The sequence below is a fragment of the Corapipo altera genome, unplaced genomic scaffold (assembly GCF_003945725.1).
Source record: "Corapipo altera isolate COAL_440 unplaced genomic scaffold, ASM394572v1 1, whole genome shotgun sequence".
NCBI lineage: Eukaryota > Metazoa > Chordata > Aves > Passeriformes > Pipridae > Corapipo > Corapipo altera.
The window spans coordinates 997748-1015692 of NW_020884873.1; the positions used below are offsets into that span (position 1 = coordinate 997748).

General features: G+C 42.5%; 2 protein-coding genes across 2 annotated transcripts in view; both read left to right on the plus strand.

The window, feature by feature from the left end:
* Positions 1-446: 446 nt before the first annotated feature.
* Positions 447-8169, plus strand: STRAP (serine/threonine kinase receptor associated protein). The gene is made up of 10 exons (XM_027664857.1): positions 447-621; positions 1770-1905; positions 2638-2719; positions 2982-3054; positions 3731-3827; positions 4732-4869; positions 5404-5540; positions 6265-6414; positions 6927-6992; positions 7324-8169. Exons 1-10 carry the CDS (start codon positions 510-512, stop codon positions 7389-7391), a joined length of 1059 nt encoding a protein of 352 aa, XP_027520658.1. The 5' UTR covers positions 447-509; the 3' UTR covers positions 7392-8169.
* A 2441-nt stretch (positions 8170-10610) lies between these two features.
* The window catches only part of DERA (deoxyribose-phosphate aldolase), a 53708-nt gene continuing 46373 nt past the window's right edge, over positions 10611-17945 (plus strand). The window contains exon 1 of the mRNA XM_027662830.1: positions 10611-10707. Within this exon, the coding sequence (XP_027518631.1) occupies positions 10677-10707 (31 nt within the window). The 5' untranslated portion in view covers positions 10611-10676. The remainder of the gene's footprint in view (positions 10708-17945) is intronic.

Here is a 17945-nt window from a genome sequence, read left to right on the forward strand (position 1 = left end):
TAATCCTCGTTCTCAAAGCTCAGCCATGATGATGACTTGCTGCCCCTTTTGGAAGCAAGCGGAGGAGCACCACGGGGGCACAAAGAACTCATGGGGGCAGAGCTGGACACGGGGAGGTGGGCAGGGCAGGGCAGGGCGAGAACTTGAACCGATTTACGTGGAAAACCAACGATTGAAAAGCCAGTGCGAGGCTGGGGCGGGCTGGGAACTGATGGAGAAGGGTTTCTAAGTCACAACAGAGGAGCACTGAGGCGCCCCGGACTCAGCCCTAGGGTGGGCTGCCAATGAACGGGACGGCAAACACGCTGTTTCTCCCGCAGGAAGCGGGATGACGGCAGGAATTACGGTTCGCCCACAGGCGGCATTTCCCACCCCTCTCGGCGAGGCCGCGCCCCGCCCGTGACGCGCGTCCGCCTGGAAGCGCTTCCTGCTCGTCACTTCCCGCGCCGCCGCCGCTCCCGCCGGGCCGGACCCGTGTCCCTGCCCAGCCCCGCACCCCCGGCCCCGCCATGGCCATGAGGCAGACCCCGCTCACCTGCTCCGGGCACACCCGGCCCGTGGTGGACCTGGCCTTCAGCGGCGTCACCCCCTACGGATATTTCCTGATCAGCGCCTGCAAGGGTGAGGCGGGACGGGCCGCTTTGTCCGGCGGGGCCCGGCGGGCAGGCGGGAGAACCCCGGGGTGGGTTCGGGAGAGCCCCGGGGTGGGTTCGGGGGAGCCCCGGCTGGGTTCGGGGGAGCCCGGGGTGGGTTCGGGGGAGCCCCGGGGTGGGTTCGGGGGAGCCCCGGGGTGGGTTCGGGGGAGCCCCGGCTGGGTTCAGGGGAGCCCGGGGTGGGTTCAAGGGAGCCCCGCTGCTCGCAGGCCGCGCATCGCCGGCCCGGGGGTGCTGTGCCCGGGGGGTGCTGTGCCTGCCCGGGGGGTGCTGTGCCTGTCCATGACACAGCTCGGGAGCTGTGGAATGACGGCGGGAGCGCACGGCTGGTGTTCGTGCTGCTTCCATGGCCGGGTTGTCCCGGGGGGCATCGGAGCCCCGCGTGCGCCCGGCTGGGATCCGAGCTGCTGAGGGGGTGGGAAGCGTCCAAAGGGGTTTTATTTGTTAAACTTCACGTTTCCACCGTCTGTGCCCACGGGCTGCGGGTCCAAAGTGAGCTCCCGTTTGGCCAGGGCAGCTGCCTTGCTGCACTCAGAGTGATGAGAACTCTCCTAGTGTGTCAACAGCATTGCCTCTTCATATATTAATCTTATGTATGCACACATTTTAAAGGACATTCCTTTCTGCCTTGAAGTGCTTCCAGCTGAGCTCTGCACTCTTTGACAGCCCCCAGAAAAGAAAAATGATAGGAAAGGCTTTCTGTTACTCCTCCATTTTTATCTCTCTGTGTTTAAACATACCTCATTGCAAACATGAGACTGTGCCTGCATACAGGCAGCCTGATAATATTGTTCCAAAGTAAAAAAAAAACAAATCTGTCCTGCCTAAAGAAAACTTTAGTAAAAATAAAATTCAAACGTTTCCTTCTGTCTTAACACAAAGCTAAAGAAAACTTTAGTCAGAAAACTTTTATTTCATTTGTATAAGTATTTGAATGTCTCTGCTGTTCAGATGCATGCAGCAAGTACAGCTGCACAGCTAAGAATGGCTTCATAAAATATGAGGTATTTCCACGTGCTGGTACAAGGGAATATTAAAACAAACAAACAAACAAAAAAACTCCCCAGTTTTCTTCTTTTACCATGTTACCTGAATGTTGGTTTTGTTTCTGTGAAGATGGCAAGCCTATGCTGCGTCAGGGAGACACAGGGGACTGGATTGGCACGTTTCTAGGCCATAAAGGTGCTGTTTGGGGTGCCACTTTGAACACAGATGCCACTAAAGCAGCAACAGCAGCAGCTGATTTTACAGCGTGAGTGATTAACTGTCTTTGTGGTCTGTATTTTGATTTTAGTCTGTTTTGGTGACGTGATATAGCTGTACTAAATTACTGGTTCATTTTTTTTTTTCTTTAGTAATTATTAGCTTATTTTTGGCTAGCCAAATTAAAACCTAGGCTTTTAGCATCTTGAAAGCAGCTACAGTTAATTCCAACATGATGAACAACTGTGATTGCTTCTTGATATGCTTAATTACTGTACTGGTTTGCTAGAATAACTTTTCTATGCAGCTCTAATTTCTGGCACTGTGGTTAGAGTAGACTTGAAAGAGTGATTTTTTACTTTGTTTCTAGCAGTTAGCCTCTTTTTATTATAAGAAAATTCTAGTGAATTATTTCTTTGATGTTTATAGTGGTGTTTATGCTGTTTGCAGTATAAATTAAAATTGGCAAGTTGGATCTTGTTAGAAAAAGGCAATCTCCATTAATAAAGTTGCAGAGAGGAACTACTCTTAAAACTGAAATGCTCATTAGTCTGCATGGTCCTGAAGAAGAGGATAAAGGAAAGTGATGGGTTAGTCCAAAAGAAGCTTTAGTAAAAACATGTAATGTATTCTTGTTGAATAACTGGGTTATAACTTAATGTAGCACTTGTGATAAAATGTTATAATGGCATCAGGAAATATTGCTCACAAACTCATGTGACTGTCCAAGTTCATTTGTCCTGGTGCTTCTAAAATATGAATGTTTCCTCTTGCTGTTTAGCAAAGTGTGGGATGCTGTGTCAGGCGATGAACTAATCACATTGGCTCACAAACACATTGTCAAAAGTGTGGATTTTACACAGGTATGAGAAACCTTTATACCTTATACACCAGGAAAAGTAAGCCTTTGAGTATGTTCTGCTGTTAAGTTACTTTTCTGCTTTTTACATGTGTGTCTCAACAGGCACATAATCTAACGTACCACTGCTCGTTTTTAAGATGGTAGATTAAATGCAGTAAGTGTATTAGAAGCTGCCTGAGAGAAAGAACTGTTATTTTAACTCACAGATGAAGGCTGGTATTTTGAATCAAAATAGAGTTGACTCTCTGTAACTTCTGTTTCAGGATAGCAATTATCTGTTAACAGGTGGACAAGATAAGCTCTTGCGTATCTATGACCTGAGCAAGCCAGAAGCAGGTGAGTCTGCTTTAGGAACTGATTCTTGTTTCTTTGGAGTTGAATACAGGTTCTGAAATTAAAGACTTATTTTCTGTTATGAGTCACAAAAGACCAAGTTGAGGATTGTTTTACAAGTGTAGTGTCTGTAACTTTTGCTATAGTAAGGTCATAGAATTGTAGAATGGTTTGGGTTGGAAGGGTCCTTAAGACCTTAAAGACCATCTTGTCTCCAGCCCCCCTAGACTAAGTTGCTTAAAGCCCCATCCAGCCTGGTCTTGAACACTTAAAGTGTCATCCATAACTTAAAGTTTATCTATAATGGACTTCAAGCATAGCATGTTTCAATTCAGTGCAGACTAATTAAAAATAAGTCTAAATAATCAAATTTCAGTCATCCGAAAGAAGAAAAGACTCCACATATTTGTTTAAATTTGTGTTAATACTTATGGTTGATATGAAACCAGAGAACCTTGATGTAAACCTAGTGAAGTTTTTTAAAATTAGGCAATCAGATATCCAGTTTACAATTTATCCTGTTTCTGGAATAAGATCTACAAATAAAGTCACAAACGTTTGAAATAATTCTACGGTTTCTAGTAAATGGAAATCTATATAGTTTAAGAAAGCTCCCAAACTGCTGCATGACATTATTTCATTTTCTTATATTTATTAACATATTTGGATTTATTTTAAGAACCTGACGTTGTCAGTGGACATACTTCTGGCATTAAAAAGGCTTTATGGAGCAGTGATGACAAACAGATTCTTTCAGCTGATGATAAAACTGTCCGGTAAGAAAAAGTTAACTTTCAGTTTTATTTATTGTCATAATCTCTGTCAGAATATAGTTACTTTTTTTTGTTGTTGTTTTAAGGATAATCCCAGATTATTATAGTTGCATGCAATGGGATAAAAGCCTCGGAAGAGTAACTGGAAACAGTGCACAGCTGATAGAAAAAGCCCTCTTTCTTTGCCATGCTGGTAAATTTATAAGATGTCTCATCCAGTGATGGTTAAGTTTGCTCTGTCTCCCGTTGGTAGGAGATGTGTTGAAACCAGATAAACCTGGGCTGCTGGGGAGGTGAATTGACAAAGACCCTTCCTCAGACTGTGCTCTCCAGAAAGGATGGAAGATGTGCCTCATGGCTTCCTCACCTTTCTGGCTGATATGACCAGTGTCATCTCACTCCTAGCAGAGTCAGCTAATGAACAAAGTCTTACAGTAGAACAATTTAATTTCTGTTTAGATAGCTCTTGCACCACTAGATAGAAAACTGTATTATCTTAAATGAATCTCTATATAAATTGGCAGTAGTACCTCTTGGTCTCGTGAGGTAAAAAGGCAGAATGGAATTTTCAAGCTTTGCTTCTAGAAAGATCTATTGCTTAGGAGATTTAAACCAAGATTTTTAATCTCCAAGAGAATCCTTGAGTAGTTAACTGGTGTGTGTACCATTTAATGTTGTTGCATTAAACTGCAAATGTAAAATTATTTTAAAAAGGAGGTGTGTCTTAAGCTTGGCCTAGGTGACAATGCAGGTAATGCCACTGAAAATCTGAAAGTACCTGTGGAATCAAATCCCGTTCTTCAGATGCCTTCTTTGATCCAGGTCTTGCCATGGATGGGAGATGAAAATTGCTTGGCTTGCTGAAATAATCTGAGAGTCTTCTTTTTCCTTTTTGTTTCCCTTTAAGCCTTTGGGACCGGAGTACCATGACTGAAGTGAAGTCACTAAATGTTGCAATGTCAGTGAGCAGCATGGAGTATGTTCCAGAAGGACAGATACTTGTGATAACCTACGGGAAGACTATTGCTTTTCATAGTGCAGAAACGTGAGTGCACAACACAGAGTTCTCACACGTTGAGTGATGGGCTTGGTAATGGGGGTAAAAACTGGCAGTACAAGGCTAAAATCACCAAGCTGTCAGAACTGGCATCAGTGGGCATCTTTTCTTCAATGCTTCTGCCTTAAAATAGTGAAACCTGTCTGTAAGGTGCTAGGCTGTAAGGGTTTGCTGCCATTTTTTTGTTTCACACTAGCTGTAATTGTGGTTAAATACATTTCAGCCAGGTTTCAGTACAGTGTTTTTCAGAGAACTTATTTATACATCTTTATGATATCTTAAGAAAGAACTTATACTCTTAAACGTATTCCAGAAAGTAGTTCTGAATGTGTGAGCTTTTTTTTTGTTTATTCTAACTTGATGAGCATGGTTTTCAAGTATTAAAAATTGCTTCAGAAACTCTGGGGGAGTTGTATTCTATTTTTCTGAAAAGCAGCTGAGATTAGTAGAATCACAGTTTCTTGGCTCTCAGGATTTTTTTTTTTTTTAAATGAACTTTATTAACAAACTTTTCTCCCTCAGTCTAGAGCAGATTAAATCATTTGAAGCACCTGCTACAATCAATTCTGCATCACTTCATCCTGCGAAAGAATGTTTGGTTGCAGGCGGCGAAGATTTTAAACTCTATAAATATGACTATAATACAGGAGAAGAATTAGGTATGTTTGTCTTCTACAATCAAAAAGGAGTTGTGAAATGGGTATCCATTAAATAATGACTAGTAAATGAAGCTGCTGTGCACAAATAATGTCTTAGCATAGCATGCTGTGCAAGAGGGTGAAAAGGTATATTACCAGTTTAAGCATTTTTTCCTATCTCAGTATACCCAACATTATTCTTCTAGAACTAATTAAAACCTACATTCAGCAGCTCTTTGCACCTATTTAAAAATATCATAAATATCATGTTCACTATTGCTGCATAGCTGTGTGTTAACTTGAGCATCATACTGTAGCATTCATTAGATATGTCAGCTACTTTTATGAAAAATGTGGTACATGTTGGCCAAATTTATTTGAAACAAAAAGCGTGTTTCCAAGTTTTTTCATTGATCCTGTCCTTGTTTAAAATTGTACATGTATGGAGTGAGTGGTTAAAGAACAGAGCATGTGTATTTTGTGCTGCTGCCTTGCTTTGTAGTTTTGTCTGGAATAAACAAGCACCTTTTTCCTTGAAATTAATGAAACATTAATATTTTACCTATATTAGACATTGCTGAGATACCAATTCATGGAAGCTTTGTTTTATATGAGAAGCTAATTACTGAGAAAGTGCCCTCTCATCAGTGTTTTTTTTTTCCTCCTCTTCTGATCGGTTTGTATTTAATAATTTCAGTTGTTGGCCGAAATCTGAAACTTATAGTCTTGGTATGTTCTGTTATAGAATCTTACAAAGGGCACTTTGGTCCAATTCACTGTGTGAGATTTAGCCCTGATGGAGAGTTATATGCAAGTGGCTCTGAGGATGGTACACTAAGGCTGTGGCAGACAACAGTAGGAAAAACCTATGGTCTTTGGAAATGTGTAGTTCCTGGTAAGTGTGTGCTTGTTCCTGGTGAAACTTGGCTGCTCCATGGGTGCTTTTTAAGCAATATCTATCATTAGTGGTAAACAATTTTGTGGAGCAACTGCTGTCTTCTGAGGGTTTCTATATCCACTCATATCTGGTAGATTTAAGGATGTACCTTTGTAGCTGTAATGTAAGCAATTAACCCTGTAAGCTTTTTGTATATAGACACTTTGTGGATATTTAACCAAATAGTCTGATGTATTTTTATGTGAATGAGCAAGAAACATGCAATACCACCTTCATAATTCTGAAAGGGATAATCTCTAGAAAGAAGTACGGGTGGTAGTTTTATATTGTACTTTGGTTCTCTCAGCTTGGGGGGAGGGAAGCAATAACTTGCAGTTATTCTTTAATAGAATTGCTTGCCCAGATGTTTCTTCTCAGCACTAAATTAAGTGGAAATTACTTTTTTATTATTATTAAGGTGAGTGGCTGGAACTGAAGGTACTGACTATTTTTTTTCTTCTCCTCTACAGAAGAGGAGAATGCAGAAGCAGCAAAAGCAAGGGCTACCCTTCCAGGAACTGCAGAGGAGGAAATAGGTAATGCACTGAACTGTCAGCTTCCACTCAGCTAAGTGTTAAAAGATCAGTCAGGATGATAGTATTCTTTAGTATGGAAGAGGTAGTTTCCCTCAAGTATCTTCTGGCATTTTTCACTCTTTTCAAAAGGTGTTTGAATGCGTTTTCCTGAAAATCACCATGTGGTAAGTGTCAGACTGGTGCCTGGAGCTGTGCAGGCTGAACAGATGGGGTTGAATAGCTGGATCAGGCTGAATGGGAAAACAAACTGAACTGGTCTTTAAGCAACCCATGCAACATTTCTTTGGTTTATATATCTAAGGTGAAGTTAAATAAAATTCTTTTTATTTAGTTGCAGAAGAGATTGCCTCTGAAAACTCAGATACAGTGTACAGCTCAACTCCTGAAGTTAAGGCCTGATTACTGCAACTGTTACATGACACATGGACCTACAAGACTAAATCAAGTGAGCAGTGACAAACAGCAGCCTTCCAGAGTGAGCTCTCTACGTAAGGCAAAGATGGGCAGTAATTGATGAGAATGCGGTGGAACTGGCTAGGTGTTGTCTGTAAGAGAACTGAGTATCCAAATAAAAACCCAAAAGACAAGTAGTAGAGTTTTGCTGTCTTTTTGGCATAACTGCCTACTGTCTTTTCAAAGAAGTGTGCAAGCCAAGATCCAATCTCTCCAATTTCAATTAGACTCATTGTAGTGTGCTTTCTTTACTATGGAGAAGAGATACAATGGCTTTTACCCCCTTTTTTTTTTTTTTTTTATTTCCTTGAAAGTTGGAAGAATTGGCTGTAGTTGAAAAGAAGGGATTATGTACTTAAAAGTATTTGGTTCGGGTTTTGTTTCATTGTATGCTGCTTCTGAATGTTTAACTGTTTTCAGTTGTCTAAATAAAATGCCTCTCAAAACTCGTATGTTACTGTTGAGCATTGGGTTCGTGAAATGGAAAAGCAACCAGATTAATAACGTGATCCTTTCTAGCATCTTGGTTTTGTACTATACAGAGGGAAGGCAAAAGAATGTTTTAGTGTTGGTACAGAGGGCGGCAAGTTCTTTGATCTGTAAGCTTTGTGTCTTTTTTTTTTATTCATTAAAGTTTGAATGTAAACGTGAGTCTCTAAAATGAAAAACAGCGGAAACTCCTAAATTAAATGTGCTGCCTGAAATATTTGGTTGTACATGAAAATCTCAGAAGTTGGCTGCGAATCTGTATAAAGCTTGGGTTTAGTCATCCAGACTGGATAAAAAAGTTACTCTTTCAAGGTTACAAATCATATTTTCTTCATTAAAGAAAATAATTGCTGTTCTTCCACTTGTCATTTCCTTTAATGTTATGCTGAAAGTTTTACATAACGCACTCTGTATGGAAAAGGAGAAAGTTATACAGAGGTATATTTATTCACACACCTTTTTACATTTTAATATTCATACTTGTCCTTATTGTCCTTTTGGTTTTTTTCCCAAGAGTACAGTAACACTGTCATCTTAGAAAACTGAAGCTTAACATTTGAACAGAAATTGAAACATGGGCAGTTCTACCTGAACATAAGAAAATACTTTCCCCTTGTGAGGGCCAGTCAAACACTGGCAGAGGTTGTGAAGTCTCCATTCTTGAAGATACTGAAAACCCAACTGGACATGGCCCTAGGGAGCCTCCTGTACCTGAACCTGCTTGGAGGGGTGGTTGACAGAGGTCCCTTCCAGCTTCACCTGTTGGGTGGGGAGGACATAAGAACAAAGCACAAAGTGATACCGTGAATTATGGTTTCTTAGTGCATCAGAGGTGTTATGGGTGCTTTATTTCACAGACTCTGTTCCAAAATTAGTTTTGTAATTATCTGAATTTTATTTGAAAAACTAGCAACTTCCAGCCCTCTGATTTACAGCTAATTGTCTCTGCATTATTAATTCCACTAAGGCTTTTAAGGGCTCCCAGTCTAGTACTTCAGCCTAGAAACTTCCTTCTACAACTTGAAGAATGTGTTTAAAACAAGAAATCAAAATGAAACAGAGCTATACTGAGACAGACCTAATATCTAATAATTGCTACCAAAACACTGCAAGAAATTAAAAAAAACTCCCAAACAACCAAAGTACATGAAAGCTTGTAACTTCTGCACTGCTTTAATGTATTCTAAAGTACACAGTGCAAATGGTATATATTCCTTGTAGAGTGTCTGCTGTCTTTGAAGGGTTGCTTCTCAAAGCACACATGTAGTTTTGGTATGGGAAAGGCAAAAAGAAGAGCGTCCTCAGTTTTCAGAGCTGTGACCCTCTGCTGCTTTACTTGATCCTGTTGTTTGTGGTTTCTTTGTTAGCACTGAGCAAGTAGGGCTGAAGCTGGAAGATGTTTCATGTAAATGAGAGTATTAGGGCATGGTCTTAAGCTCTGCCAGGGGAGGTTTAGATTGGATATTAGGAAGAAATTCTTTACAGAGAGGGTAACCAGACATTGGAATGGGCTGCCCAGGGAAGTGGTGGATTCTCCGTCCCTGGAAGTTTTTAAGATGAGATTGGATGTGGCATTTAGTGCCGTGGTCTGGTAACTACAGCAGCAGTGGATCAAGGGTTGGACTTTATGATCTCAGAGGTCCTTTCCAACCCGGCTGATTCTACAATTCTATGATTAACAATGCTTAATACTTCTTTTTCGTGCTAGTTTGTGTCCTTACAGCTCTGGGGAAAAAAAAAATAAAGCCAAGAAGTTGTTGGTGGCTTTGTTATCGGAGTTTCATTTTTGCAGGTGTCACTACAAGTGAGTAGTGACAGTACCTGAGTTTTACAGGTCAAGTTCATAGAGCCCATGCGTATGTGTGGCACTGGTTCCTTGCTGAAGATTCCACATGAAGGAACTGGGAAGTGCCTTGACTCGTGGCCACCCAAACGGGCGGGTTTGGCGTTATGTCATGTCATGTCATGGCTGGGCTTCGCGAACAAAGATTAAGGAAGGCTCTATCCACACTTATTACAGGCACGCTGGTGGCTAATGAGGCCAATACGAGACAGACATATCCAACTGCAAAAGGCACAGCAGAAAGACTCCTTAGATGGTGTATTCCGCAAGGCACGGTTCTTTCTGCGTTGTCTTTTCTCCTCGAGAGTGACCCTGCGTGTGTTCTCAAAGGAAGCAGCAGCGTTATAGATGGTGTGTCTCCAAACCTCCCGATTGGAGGCCAGAGTAGACCAGTTATGATGATCAATATGGCCAAGGCTGAGATGTTTCAGGGAGTCCTTGTATCTTTGGGGCTCCTCTCTTGCGGCAGCTGATGGCAAGTTCACCATAGAGCAGGATCTTGGGGAGGCGGTGGTCCTTCATCCTGGAGGCGTGCCCTGGAAAACACAGCTGTGTTCTCATTAACATGGCCTCAATACTTGTGACTGCTGCTTGTTCTAGAACAGATGTATCGGTCACATAATCCGACCAGTGGATGTTCGGCGTTATGTATCGCTACGGGAATGGCATATCCATGTATCCATAACGGAATGTCCCCGGAGCTCCCGCTGCCGAAAGGCCGTAGTGCCGCCTTGGGGAGGCTGCTCGCTGGGTGAGCCCGGAGCTCCGGGCTCGGCGCCCACGTGTCCACAGAGGAGAACACCCAAGGCCGGGCCGGACCCGCCGCCGCTTCCTTCCCCTGGGGCGGGGCCGAGCTCTGCCCGCCCCGCCCGGGTCGGCCGCGGGGGCGGGGAACAACCATGGCGGGGCGAAACCCGGGCACCGAGCTGGGTAAGGGCTGCCCGGGGGGAGCTGCGGGGCTCCCGGGAGGGGCTCCCGGCGGCAGCCGCGGGGCGCGGGCGGGGGGGGGAGTGCCTGGAGGCGCCGGCCCACCTCGGTGTGTGGGAGCCGGGCTGCTGCACAGCCTCGTCCGTCTGAAAGAAACAAAACAGACCTACGAGTCCTGTAGGTTTTCTGACGTATTCCAGCGGCGTGTAACCGGGAGGCCGGCAGGAGGCTGGTTTTCCCTTTGTTGCTGGAGGTTGAACACAAGTTGTGGTTTCCCTGTGTCACACAGGACTTTGGCTGGAAGGGTTCCGAGCAGGGCCACAGGTTGTAGGGGCGGCCGGGGCTGCACAGCCCAGCCTTGTCACAGGGCTGGGCTTGGTCCTGCCTCACACACCTTGTTGGTTCTCACGGAGTAATCCTCCCTACTCTCTTTCTTCCCAAGGGATTCAAAACACTTAATTATTTGGATTCGTATTTGCAAATCTGGGACTTCACCTCTTCTTATCATTCTCCTTGTTGCTTGCTCTCTGACGAGTGATAGGGATTTTCCAGGTGGTCTCCAAGCCCGAAAGTTGGCTCTGCCTCGGGTAAAGCAGAGAGCAGCCAAAAAAGGGTTTCTCTGGAGCAATTAGGAGAATTTCTCTTCTGCTTGTTGCCAGGAAAAGAAAAAGGGCTACAGCTTTCTCCCTTCTCCGCCCAGCAAAACCCAGCTGCAGCAGTGGAATGAATTGAAGGGATGAGCCTTCCTACATTCTGCCTTTAAGGTGTGATAATTTGGTCAGTATGAGTAAGTGGACAATTAAGTGCCACAGGGGTGGCATCATGGAAGATGGGAAGCAAAGCTGGTGTGGGACAGGGATATCTCTAAGTGTGAGCAGAGTTCAGGAGGCCGTGCTGTGTGTGGTGTCATGTGGCTCCGCTCCTATCAGGAGAACAAGCACAGGCACGTTTTTCAGAATTAACATGCAGTTTAAATTATTAACTTGTGGACAAGTGAGAGTTGACTGCGTTTTCATTCACTGAAATCATGGATGTGTTGCAACTCATAAAAGTGAGCTGTCTAATTCCTCTCTGATGTGCTTGTTCGAGGACTCTTTGTAGGGACGGCTGAGTTTCAACCCTAGCCACCTGAACAGCATCTTTTTGCTGAAACAAACATGTTAATGACATAGTGACAAAACTTCAATGTCTGTTAGGAAAACAGGCTAGCACAAAAGTTTGCAAATACACTCCAGTTATTTTAAACTAGGTGTGTGGCGTGCTTTTTCTTACTGTAAACTCAATCTTACAGTTAATTGTTGGTATGTGTGGGGAGTCCAGAAACTTGAATGCAAAGATAGTTCAGTTCTTATGAAGCAGTCATCCTCCCAGAGGCATACACTCAAGGAAGATCCTACTGTCTAGTGGGAAATTATTGGAAGAGATGGGCAACCTCACTAACAGTTGTCTGGGTCTTGCTGTGCAGCCACAGTCAAGGGAAAAGTGTTCAATGTGCAGATGACCAGCACAACATAATCACTGGTTTTTTGCACCCAGTAAAATAATCTTTGAGTATATTCCAAATACTTTCTATGTCTTCTCCTGTAAGTAGCCCTTCCCTGCCTAAGAGGCAGAGTCAACTAATATCCAAGATTATCAACAGAGAGCACAGAGCGATGGATATCTTCAGGGCTGCACCATGTGGCCTCTCCCAGCTGATTTACCTGGAAAGGCCACTGCCCCCAGCTTATCCACAGATACTTGTTGCCATCCCTTCCCAGTGATCTTTATTTAAACCAGTTGTGGTCAAAATGAGCTGGGTTAGATGCTTGGGACAGGTGTAGAAGGGGAATGGTGTGGTGACCACATTTAAGTGGCAGCTTCTAGCAGCTGCCTTCTGCTGGCTGCTTTAAAGGGAGAACTGAATCTCCCTGCTGTTTACTCTCCTGCTAAGCACACATCTGAAATACAGCAATATTCTTAATATAGCACTTAACATATCCTACTTAATGCTGTACCTTAGCTGGTAGCAGTACTCGAAAAGAATGTGTTAAACCCTTACCTTTATCTTTCGTGGTTGCTGACTATACATACTGCTTCTGTGATTGAGGCACTTCAGTTTTTGAAGGTTTTTCAAGCTTGTGGCAGCAGCTTTAACAGTAATTCAAGTGATTTGCCCTGTATCTCACACAGCATTTTGTAGGATTATAATTTTCTAACAGGGACATCTAGTGGTAAAGTATATTTTACTTAAATGTATATTATTTGAGTCCTTTTCTGTGTCTATTTCTGTGCTTGCTGCGTGTCACTATTTAAGCAGTAAATTTCTGATCCTGCCGTCAGAAAGCATCTATTTGTTTATCAACAATAAGCCAAGCTCTTCACAAATCACGGAATGCAGTGCTTTCCCATGCGTTTGGGTTTTTTTTGGTAAAATAAATATATTTTGTAAAAGCCCTTAAATCCTTCCCTCCTTCCCACCACAGTGCATTTGTAGAAGGAGAAGGTGTTTGCTTGGGATAAAGAACAGGCGTGTGTTCCACAGATGAAGACGCTGATGTGTGCAGTCAGAGGGTCACTAGCCTAATACACTGATACATTTGCCATCACAAAGTCATGTAAAGAAGCCAGATAAAGAATTTTAAGAGTTTTTCATTCCACAGGGACTGTTTACGGAGTCATTCTTGTGTGCTTGGGTTCACCATGATGCCTGCAGGGCCTGAAAGGAGTCTGCCTCTCCTGCTCTGCTCACAAGGTTACTCGGTTATAATAGACCAGACGTCTCATGTTTTGTCATATTTCAGAAAAGTGTCAGATGCAACTTTTTAATGCCACTTCACAACCAAATAGTGAAAGATGTCAATGAGTATCTGATTTATATGTGTAAGCTAGTAGCATACTTCTTTGGTTTGGGGCTGCAGACATAAGGGTTTTCTGTTCCCTGCAGATGCAGTTTTGATGGAACCACTTCAGAAGTCATGGAGAAAGACATTTAGTAACCTTGGTTAGAGGTAGAAAATGGCAAAATAGTTTAAAACCAGGCAGTGTTATCTACTGTATTTATCATTTGTTGTTCTGGTAAAAGGATAAATGGCCTGACCAACCTAATTGCCTTCCATAGTAAAATGACTGGATATGTTGACAGGGGGAGAGCAGTGGATGTCACCTACTTCAGCAAGGCTTTTTACACTATCTTGCAGTATTTTGTTTCCAAGTTGAGACACTTGGATGGACAGATACTGAAATAGTTGAAAACCTGATCTGATGGTTTGGCTGATGCTTTGGGGCTGGTACCAAGCAGGCCATTTACAGGCATCTAGCCTGGGACTTGTCCTGCTTAACATTCTTTTCAGTGACTTTGAAGGGGCAGTGGCTTGTTTGCATAAAGTTTACATAAAGTTTGCAAATGAGACTGAATTAGCCAGATTGTTTAGAGGGACCCAAACTGGCTGGGGAAATGGGTCAACAGACCTCCAGCAGGCCCAGAGACAGAGCCCTGCCCCGGGAAGGACAAGTCCCAGCAGCCACACGGGGCCTCCTGGGATGTGCCAGTGGGGACATGGACAGTAGTTCATGGGGAGAGAGCACTTGTTAGAGCATCCCTGGCTGCTTCTGCCCAGCACTTGTTAGAGCATCCCTGGCTGCTTCTGCCCAGCACTTGTTAGAGCATCCCTGAAACACTGTGTCCAGTTTTTTTGCTTCCCGATAGGAAAATTTCAGCAGAGGGACACCACAGTGGGTCCAGGGCTGGAGCACTTGCCCTGTGAGGAAATGCTGATGGAGCTGGGAAGCAATGGCTTTTGGGGGTCCTGACAGCTGCCAGCTCATCCCTGCAGGGAGTGTATCTAGAAGGCAGAGCTGTGCTCTTCACAGCATTGCTCGATGAGATGAAGTAAGACAGCAACCAGAGAAGTTAATACTGGATATAAGGAAAAACTTCATGCAGAACAGTCTGGTGGTGGCACAGGTTGCCCAGAGAGGCTGTGCAGTCTCCATCCTTGGGGACTCTCAAAACCCCATTGAGCAAAGCCCTCAGCAGCCTGAGCTCAGAGCTGATGCTGCATTGCACAGGAGGTTGGACAAGTGACCTTCAGAGACCTTCCAGCTCAAATTATTCTATATGTTTTTTTACCTCTGTGTGTGTATGTATGTCTGTGTATATATGTATATACATGTATGCCTGTGTATTCTGAACAATGAGTAATTAGTTACTGTTGTTTTGCAGTGTTCTTGGATCTAAAAACCCCAAAATCTCTCTCTGTTGCTCAGACCCTCTAACTGAAGGGCCAGAAATACATTCATTATGTTTCAATTGATATTTTTAATTACAGTTGGTATTTCTGAGCCATTTACATGTGAGAGCTAGCCTGTTGGTAAGTGGCATTTAGATAATGAAGTGTTGCATCCCTTTCAAGACAGCATAATTCTGTTCTAATATATTAATAGCTGGTTTTAGCCTGTACTGTGGCTCTGGTTCTTCACTGTTCCCTTCTAACACCTTTTGAATCTGCTGGATAATTTTAGTCAAATTTGAAGGGCAGGTAGATGTCTCTGAAATAAGTAAGGCACTGGGTGGAGTGACCAAATTAGTCCCTCTATTGAGAGAAAGGCAGGCACAGATCAGCATTTACATGAATTTTCATTGCAACTTGTTTGTTTGGGCTTTATGCAATTAAAAACAAACTGCTTTAGTCCGTGGTTGTAAGGATTATGTCAGGACAGCTGAGTTATTGGAGTGAGGAGAGGTCTCAAGCCAGGGAACAAGAGAAGGAACAACAGAGGACTTGGATCTGCAGGAAACCAGGCCCCCATATCTGCAGCTTTCTTTCTGAGGAAAGACTTGTCAGTGTTTTTCAAAGTGCTTTGGAGGATACCAGGATCCATTGTGTGATTTCACCAATGTCACAAGATAGTAGATTTCTAGTTCAGGGCTTGTGCTTTCATGTCCTGCATTGAGTATCTGAATGCAGATGACTTTGAGGCTGAACTTCTTTCATATAAAGAAAAAAACATCCAAAAATATAGACCTGTTGGTCCATAGCAAGTGTCACTACAGAAAAATAATTAAAGCTTCTGTCTCCACAAAACTGAATAACCCCCAAACCTCTAAAAAGCTTACATGGTAAGACAACTGTAATAAGACTTGATCGTGAAGCCTTTTCTCTCTTCAGTGACTTTGCTCAGCTCTGCATGGCCAGCTGGGGTCAGCCTGTGTCCAGCTGAATTCCCTCGTTTTCCACTGCAGGTTCAGGACGCAGTTTCACTCGCCTCTCCAGAAATAACAGCTTTCATCACTTCCCTTACTCGTTTTATCGTGTCTTCATGGTAAGAGCAGGAGCACACATGCTGTTTCTGGCACAGAGAAGGAAATAATCAGTTGGGATGCAGCTTCTTTTGGGGACAGTGCTGCCTTAAAATGCTTGTGAAACTACTGCCTCAGGCATTCTTGAGCTTTCTGTTTCACCATCTGAAGGGATGCCATCGACACATTTTTTTTTAAAAGCTTTTGGAAAGCTTAGTTGGTTTTATGAAGAATGTGTTAGGTACCTTAGATATTTATGTAATTATCCCAATGAAGTGGTTTTGTTTATTGTTTTCTGAGGAAATTTTTGGGTTCGTGTTCTTCAAAGAGAGATGAATTTCCTGCTAAGAAATTGAATATGATTTTTTCAAATGTCTTCAGAGAAAAAAGTAAACTTGAAGAGTGATTACAGAATATTGGCTAATTAGCTGTAGTGTAACTGCTTTAATTACTTTTATCCCTGAAGCCACATGACTGTGCAGATGACTAGCAGATGACTTATTTAAAAAAAAAAAAAAAGACGTGTTCACACTGCAAGGTTAATGAGCCTAATTAAATATAGTTTTCCTTAGCCAGATACTAAATCATAAAGCTTGGGGGAGTGAGGGAGGGCAAGAATCCAAAGGCAGTCAGTTCTATTTCAAATAATGGTTTTATTCTGATTTTTAATGGAAAAAAAATGCTGGAATTGTGATTGGTTTTGCTGAATAGAGATACTTACATCTAAAGATTTGATGAGACCTCACATGGCAAACTTTGAAAGTCTATTTTGAGATGATTACACTGAGACATATTTGTTTTCACTTGCCCATTGCTTTAATTAATGTAGAAATGGGCTTGAATAAAAGGTCTGTGTTAGATGGAAGTCTCCATCTGCTGCTGCATATTACCAGAACCTTTGTCCTTCCTTGTGCTGTGCAATTTCTATGACACCATTTTGTTTCCTCTAGTAGGCCACATACTGTCTCACATTAGGAAGTACAAAAAGGATGGAGTTCTGATTTTGTAAAATTATTTTTTTTTAAACTTTTCTGCCTTTGCTGTGCACAGTGGTTAGAGATCCCACATTCAGAAAAATACTTGGAGGTCCAAATTCTATGATCGTTCAAGGAAATTTGTGTTTCAGGCACCAAAATTAGATATTAGACATTACTGAGTTACCATGTGTGAGTTACCTTCGTGGTTAGCCTTGACTTACTGAAAACAGAAGGTAAAATGTGTTACACAGTGAAAGGGGCTTAAGCCAATGAATTTAATCATATTTCCAAAGAACATTTGGTCAGATATTGCTGATCAGCTGATATTTGGTAATTTTCACAGGTAACTTTGGTCAAAGCAAAAGTAGTAACTTATTTCACTTCTTCCACATCTTTTCTTCCACTGGTTTACTTTTTCTTTTTTTTTTTTTTTTCCTTTTCTTTCTCCAAATGTCATAATACTTTTTCCTTTAAGGTAATCTAGTGTGCAGTGCTCTGTGTTCTGAAAAGATTCCTCAGACCTTCTGAGTAGCACAGAAGTCAAGTGGGGTAGATACAACAGCTCTGTATATGTTTCTACCCAATCCAGCACATGATGAATCCTGAATCCTCTGCAAATAATGACTAATGCAGAGTTAACCTCATGGGGGAAATTTATGTTCTTTCATTTAAATTTTCATCTCAAATTTGAATTTTCCCTATGCAGCAGACTGGACACTGTCTTCATATTCTCCTAAACTCTTCTACAGAAGGCTGGAATTTTTTCTAAATTAATTGTTAGTTGTGTTTATTGGTTGTCTTTAGTAATGTAGAAAGAATAGGCTAACTGAAAGGATCCTTATTAGAGAATGAGAAGCTGATTTTCTTCATCTAAATTTTTTTCTTTGATTTTATCACGTTTTCCCAAGGGGCTGAAATGTTACTGTGCACCCAGTAGGGCTCAAGAGCTATAATAATAAATGGCATTATGATTAAATGATACT

Bases quoted from the DNA above. Each gene is read 5' to 3' on its own strand.
- STRAP (XM_027664857.1), top strand. From the start codon at position 510: ATGGCCATGAGGCAGACCCCGCTCACCTGCTCCGGGCACACCCGGCCC. The intron at 5,541-6,264 runs GTATGTTTGTCT...GTTCTGTTATAG, and splicing joins TAATACAGGAGAAGAATTAG to AATCTTACAAAGGGCACTTT. The intron at 6,415-6,926 runs GTAAGTGTGTGC...TCTCCTCTACAG, and splicing joins TTGGAAATGTGTAGTTCCTG to AAGAGGAGAATGCAGAAGCA.